The 7,415-nt window shown below is 37.7% G+C and overlaps 1 protein-coding gene across 1 annotated transcript; it reads left to right on the top strand.

Moving 5' to 3' along the window:
* The first annotated feature begins 1,374 nt into the window (after window positions 1–1,374).
* Window positions 1,375–4,947, top strand: LOC104000033 (pyruvate kinase, cytosolic isozyme). Its single transcript, XM_009421971.3, has 3 exons — window positions 1,375–1,708; window positions 3,399–3,860; window positions 3,936–4,947. The coding sequence occupies exons 1-3, from the start codon at window positions 1,484–1,486 to the stop codon at window positions 4,746–4,748; spliced, it is 1,500 nt and encodes a 499-aa protein (XP_009420246.2). The 5' UTR covers window positions 1,375–1,483; the 3' UTR covers window positions 4,749–4,947.
* Window positions 4,948–7,415: the final 2,468 nt, after the last annotated feature.

The raw sequence follows: 7,415 nt of genomic DNA, 5'->3' as shown, positions 1-7,415 counted from the left end.
CCTTTCACCATCTGACCGACCACCTTAATCAGAGATAGTTAACGACTCTCACCTCTGTTTTAGCGTGTTAGATCAAAATACCCCTATCGAGCTACGACACCTCATTAGGAGCATCGAGGACATTATTATTCTTGATTAATGCTTTGGAGCAATCCACATGGGTGACCGACCCAAAAGGAAAAGATGGCTTCATTTATTCCCATTGCATCTCTTTGTTCATTCATTCTCCACCATATGCTCCACTAAATTGTGCCCTCCACTATTTATTTCCTAGATTACTGACATATACCTGGAATAAGCTTCGTCGGCTGCAGAGCTTCCTCCTCAAAAGAAGCATCTGTCCAAGCCTTGAAGAAAACTTTTTGGAAGGTTTTGGTTCTCTCTCTCTCTCTCTCTCTTTCTTTTTCTTTTTATCAATATCGTTTCATCTAAAAAGCTTTAGTCGATAGATCATATATAATATATATATATATATATATAATGATATGAGATGTTACACTCTTCCCTCGGATTGATTGAATTAATGGGAATTTTTTATAAGCATAATAAGATTTGAACATAGGAGAGGATGCACTTGACCTTATGATATAATGTTATAATAAATGTGATATGATATTATGGGTTTTTAACATTCATAGACGCATGACACGTAGGCATTTTCTTTCTGCTCCATTTTGTGATTCACATGACGGCAGTACCTCTTGGATTATATGGACGTCACCGGACATCAGTTGCCTTCCAAAAGATTACGCCTTGCTCGAAGAGAAACGCGTTATCTTTGGAGGAAAACTGACGTAGGCGATCGTCGACTTGTAATACAAAAATGCATGTGCTACTGTATCTTATAGTTGTTGATTCGCTTATAAAATTACGAGTGATGTCAGCTAACTTAGTTAAGAATGTTTTTCATAGATTTTGGACTTGAATCTTGTTTTTATTATTTACCTTTCGTTAAAAAAAAAAAAATAGACAACCAATATTAATTAGCTTACTCGTCCATCTAAATAAAGTACAAGTTAATGAAGTACTAGATCATACTCAATATATTTTTGACAATTAAAACAGTATCATGGTTATGGTTTATGTTCATCCATAAATATTTTTTTGTTGGTAAGGATTTTCGTCATTGATAAGAAAATTCTCTTCTTTATCATTTATCCTTTATAAAAAAGATATTTGATTCATATCTTTTTATTTTTTCTTTGAAAATAAAGAACAAGTAATTTTCTCCCCGTCCCATCATTCGTCTTTCTACGCCAACCAGGGCGAACCACGCAACGAACTTATTCTTCTCCGCAGGAGAAGAATAACGCGTGCCTGCCTTTAAATAGCGAGAAGCCGCAACGCAAACTTTTCCTGCCTTTTGCCCCTCGCCGTCGGTTTCTTTCCAGTTCGTAGACTGCGCCTTCCTCCCCACCCCCCGGGTTGATCCCATAACGTCTCCTCGATCGTAGGCTTCGATCGGTAGAGGGCCTTGTGCGACATGGCGGAGGTGTCGAGGAGGAGACCGAAGACGAAGATCGTTTGCACCTTGGGCCCAGCGTCGAGGTCCGTGGAGATGATCGAGCGGCTCCTGAGGGCGGGAATGAACGTCGCCAGGTTCAACTTCTCCCACGGATCTCACGCCTACCACCAGGAAACCCTAGACAACCTTCGCACCGCCATGGAGAACACCGGGATCCTCTGCGCCGTCATGCTCGACACAAAGGTCCCTCCTCGTCGGTTGTTTTTCTTTTCCTCATGATTTGTCTTTCTTGGGATCCCGTCTTGTCGTTTGGCACTTTACGGGAGTGATCGCTTTTGATGTGTTTTGTCGTTTACTTTCTTAACGTGATTTCTCGTTTAAGCATTTTGAACGCTTGTTATGGAATCATAACGTCAAGATCTCATCTTTTGGGGTTACAGTCATTTACCATATCTGATATTGGGTTCTCGATCGGAATTATGGCCCTCCAATTTTCAATTCATTCTGATATTTAGTTCCTCAGATCGTTCTTTCTCTTTATTTAATATAAAGTGAATTATATATTTGTTCCGGTCTGTTTGCACTCACTTGCAATCTGCTATTACTGAAAATTCGTTCATCATTTCTATTATCCGGTGATGATAAATGTTTATTGAAGAATTGCTGTATTTTCTTTCATGCCAACCTAACATATTAAATTGGTAAAAGTTCAGCTGTAGCTCACGTGTGCCTCTTATACTTCGTGCTAGTGCAGTCACTAATTCTCGCATGAAGTTGATTCATCTGGTTCTTAATGGATGTCTAAGGTTTATCTATGGTTGGTCTTTTGATCAACGATCAAGAATTTGAGACCAAATGGATTAATTTTGATTGAATATTGATATATTTAGATCATATCTTCTGATGATTTTTCGAGCTATTTATTCATTTTGAACTCGTGTCTTTGTCTGTGACGTATTAATTTCTGCTGCACTTTCGGCATTGATTAGATATTCATACTTTAGCTATATAGATTTCTGTATAGACGATCTTTTCTTTTCCAACTAGATCAAATCAATTAAGTTCAAGCAATAATCACCTGTCTAAAAATGGCAGCCCAGTGCTTGAAGCTTCCACTAACATGTGGTTTGAAGAGGGACAATATGTCTGTCCCTGCCCTGGTAAAAGGAGAGGCTATCTTAATAACTCGATCCTTGTAACTTCGTTGCAATGAGCAATCTTATCATAAGATTAGGGTTCGTCATCTGACTTAGTGACTTGTATATTGGTTGTAAATACATGCAGAAAGGAACTGATTTATGCTATTATCCTCCCTTGCTATTATTTTCATGTTCTAACATATGACAAATTTTAGAACTTTCTTTGATCTTATTAAAGTTGATATATGCACCTAATTCAGATTTTTTTATCGTCTTGCTAAGTCATGCCGTGGTTCTTACAGATGTCATATTTCAGCATGTAGATTAAGATAGGAAAAACATATACTTTACTGCTCTACGCATCCTAGGGACCATAACCTACATCTTTTTTGTGGCTTTCTTGTCTTAAGAATGACTAATTTAAGCAGCATTGTCTGTGACTCTGGGTTACATAAGTTGGGATGCTTGAGTACGGCTTTATGTGAAATAGATAGAAATTGACAGCAACGGAAACAAGAACTTTGGTGACTTAATGAAATAGAATTTGTCAAACTGATGTGAAACAGGAAAGTGTAGTTTATTGAGCAAATCTCTACTTGTCAAGAATCTATGTATTAACTTTCTTTTGTAATGCAATTAGGAACCAATTTGAGTGTGTTCCATGAAATAGCTTACATAGACTCCATCATTTGTTAATGATCTGTACATGAAATCTTGTTTGTTTATTATACATTCAATCCTTGTGCAAATGTGAAATTGAATTATTGTCTTGACATCTTTTGTGGCATTCACAGGGTCCAGAGATCCGGACTGGGTTTTTGAAAGATGGCAAGCCTGTCCATCTAAAAAAGGGTCAAGAAATCACTATCACTACTGATTACAGCATAAATGGTAATGAAGACATGATATCCATGAGCTACAAAAAGATAGCAGAGGATTTGAAGCCAGGCAGTGTCATTTTATGTGCTGATGGGACTATTACATTTACGGTGCTTTCTTGTGATAAGGAGTCAGGGCTGGTTCGCTGTCGCTGTGAGAATTCTTCAATCCTTGGTGAGAGAAAAAATGTCAACCTTCCAGGTGTTATTGTGGATCTTCCTACGCTAACAGAGAAGGACGAGGAGGATATCCTGAAATGGGGTGTCCCAAACAAAATTGACCTGATAGCTCTGTCGTTTGTACGCAAAGGTTCTGATCTTGTGGAGGTCAGAAAAGTTCTTGGAGAACATGCCAAGTCAATCATGCTGATGTCCAAGGTCTCTTGACGTGTCTAAATTCATCTATGTTTTTGTAGAGTTCAAAGCCTTATTTTAACTGTAGTTAACTTGCAGGTTGAGAATCAAGAAGGGGTGGCTAACTTTGATGATATTCTTGCAAATTCGGATGCTTTCATGGTTGCACGGGGTGATTTGGGAATGGAAATTCCTATTGAAAAGATATTTTATGCACAAAAGGTGATGATTTTCAAGTGCAATATTAAAGGAAAACCTGTTGTTACAGCAACTCAAATGTTGGAATCGATGATCAAATCTCCTCGTCCCACTCGAGCAGAAGCAACCGATGTTGCTAATGCAGTTCTTGATGGCACTGACTGTGTGATGCTCAGTGGTGAAACAGCTGCAGGTGCTTACCCTGAGCTAGCAGTTCAAACAATGGCTAAGATCTGCTTGGAAGCAGAGTCCTATTTGGATTATGGGGCTGTTTTTAAAGGAATCATAGCAGCAGCACCAGTTCCTATGAGCCCAATAGAGAGTCTTGCATCATCAGCTGTGCGAACTGCCAACTCTGCTAAGGCATCTCTCATATTGGTTCTGACCAGAGGAGGAAGCACTGCAAAACTAGTAGCAAAATACAGGCCCGCAATGCCAATAATTTCAGTGGTGGTTCCGGAGTTGAAGACAGACTCGTTCGACTGGTTCTGCAGTGACGAGGCTCCCGCAAGGCATAGCCTTATATTCAGAGGATTGATTCCGGTATTGAGCTGTGCAACTGCAAAGTCTTCAGACACCGAGGCCACTGATGAAGCTATCGATTTTGCTCTTCAGCATGTGAAAGCCACAGGCCTATGCAAATCTGGAGAATCAGTTGTGGTATTGCATCGAGTTGGAGCTGCGTCCGTAATTAAGATCTTAACGGTTCAGTGATTATGTTACGATGGCTGGAAAATTTTCTTGGCTGCAATTTTATTGTAGCATCTAAATCCTATCGAGGGTCAGTTTTGCAAACTACTAAGTCTCCTATTTTAATTTTGTGGTTTTCACCTTTTGAATATGATTTCTTATTAAAATTATGGGTTATTTTTCTTATTAAAATATGATTTGGAGTTCACATACACATTAAGGAGGAAGTTATTAATTTTATTTTGTTTTGGAAGGTCTTCTATTTTGATATCTTGTTATATTTTTGTCTTGTTGGTGTAATGACAGCCATATAATTTGTTGAGCCCGTTCTTTAATTTTAATGGCTTACACATGAGGTTTCTCTATAATGACAGGTAATCTTATGAGTTCCCAGAATCGTTTCCTCTACCCGTCTATCATGCTCATATCTGCTTTTGCTAGTTGATTTTTATTTTTTTCCTTTGGTTCACTTTTTGCCTTTCCTCTTTTCTTCTTGACTACAGTAAGGTTCAGACTAGGAATTGACAACATTAAATCTATTTCTCATGGCCATTACTTTCTTTTGTGCTGTCATGGCTGTATCCACCAGTGAATATGTCTATTGCTGCTTGATTTTAGGAGTTAAAGCATATGACTTGTTTTCTCTTCTCACTTAAATTCTGCTAATTAATTTCTGGTTATCTGCAACTTATTCTGCTTCACTAATAATACTTTCCGTGGCAGAAACATGTACTAAAAAATCATGTAAAACTATGTGTGCGTTCATATTGGACATTGTCTTCCTCTTTCAAATAGGAAAACTAGGTATCACTAGGCATGATATTGAAGGTAAGTATATAACTTACTATGAGATCTAAAGGTTGACATGTCTCAATGGAGGAAATAATAGTTGTTGATTAAACCAATAATAGTTCACTAGCCAACATTCTTCCTGAGAATATGCTGGAAAATTGTAACATTCTTCTCTTGTGTGCATTTAAAAGATTTCACACTTCTCTTTTATCAGTTAATAATTTACTCTCTTAGTGTGTTGCTGAATGTGATTGACAATGCTTAAAGCTGCTACATAAATTTCAGCTCTTTTATTACGATCTAAAATTTTGCAGTTAGTCATTGTGTTGTAGAAACTAATGTCAAACGGAGGGCTTTATTATTCTATCTAAATGTCTAATGTCAAACGGAGGGCTTTATTATTCTATCTAAACGTGTTGCAATGAATCAGCCAATGTCTAACCATTCCATTAATTCCCCTCTCTTATTGTTTGTCCATTTAAGATATATCTCAATGAAACAAGTTATTATTATTTTTTTTTTTTGAGAGACATAATGAAGATGAGATTGGGACTTAAAAGATCTTACGATAAATTATTAAAATCTATATCAACTAAATAAGAAAGTCATTTTTGCAGGATATATAATAGGATACTTGCTGCCATCAGCACTCCCACCCCTTCACCACTGCTGCTGTACTACAGCTCTTTGGTTCCTCTGTAGGCATCTGAAACCTGCAGAAAAACCGGGCACGAGCTACACCCGACGTGGAATTTATGCTTGCAGGGCATCTCTCGGGCCTCTGCGCTGATCTCCAAGTCTTCCCGGCAGACCCAACAGCTCAAACTCTCCTCGATCTTCAACTAGGCATCGTCTCTATCGTCGCTTTCTTCCTAGAATGCGCCCCAAGGCAACGCCGGTGCCGCCATAACCTGAGCTTTGTCGTTGTGACTGGTTAGTATCTAGAGATCCCTGAAGGAGTATGGCATTATTGATTCGATTGAGGAGAATCATGAGCTCCCCCTCGTTCTCGTCGTCGCAAGCCCGATGAGAGAGGTACGTATCGGATTTTGAGACAATAGCTATGTCTATTATACGTACAAAAATTTATTGTCGAATCCAAAATCTACCACAAATTCGATTTATAAGAAGAATTATATTGTTATAAGTGATTGATTGAAGACTACAAGATTAATAGTAGACCTATAATTTTAATAACTAATGTTTTGTTCCCAAGAGATTTTCTTTTATAGATGAGAGAAGTAGTAATTTAGAGTAAAACCCAATCGGATATATAATATAGGGTTAAGGTCCATTTTAACCCTTATGATTTTGATCATGGATCTCTTAAGCCATTATAGTTTATTCGTGTCTAAAATAACCTCTATATTTTAAAAAATATAACATATAAGCCTCTTCCATAAAGTTTCAGTTTATAAATATTAGAGTCTACTTACGTGGTATGCTGATTCACATATGATTTTGGCCATAGACCTCTTAAGTGCTTATGGTTTACTCGTATCTAAAATAAGCCCCTCTCGTTAAGTTTGAGTTAGCAGATGTTAGAGTATGTTTATGTGGCATGTTGACTAACAATAAATTAATAATATAATGACACATATAATTTAAGTTTTTTTTTTTTTAAAGAGACCTCCATCGATGGTGAGAGGAGGCGTAGTCATGGAAGCGACCACTAGTAGTAGCACTAAGCTACTGTTGCTTAGTAGGGCATCGTATACACGTAGTCTCTCAAGCATTGATGACAAGCTCAGGAGCTTTTGGATGTCACTCGCCAGCTCTAGGGTGCATGCTGTTGAATCTTATATTTTGATGATAAAATCAATTGATAAGTGTTTATGATTTGATATGCATTTTTAATGACGCAGGATGCTTCAATCAGGATGAGACAATTAAAGTAGA

The sequence above is a fragment of the Musa acuminata genome, chromosome BXJ3-10 (genome assembly GCF_036884655.1).
Source record: "Musa acuminata AAA Group cultivar baxijiao chromosome BXJ3-10, Cavendish_Baxijiao_AAA, whole genome shotgun sequence".
Lineage (NCBI taxonomy): Eukaryota > Viridiplantae > Streptophyta > Magnoliopsida > Zingiberales > Musaceae > Musa > Musa acuminata.
This window is presented reverse-complemented; position numbering and strand designations above follow the sequence as displayed.

Excerpts from the sequence above, each read along its gene's own strand:
- LOC104000033 (XM_009421971.3), top strand. The coding sequence starts at position 1,484 with ATGGCGGAGGTGTCGAGGAGGAGACCGAAGACGAAGATCGTTTGCACC. Across the intron at positions 1,709-3,398 it reads CCGTCATGCTCGACACAAAG|GGTCCAGAGATCCGGACTGG; the intron begins GTCCCTCCTCGT and ends TGGCATTCACAG. Across the intron at positions 3,861-3,935 it reads CAATCATGCTGATGTCCAAG|GTTGAGAATCAAGAAGGGGT; the intron begins GTCTCTTGACGT and ends GTTAACTTGCAG.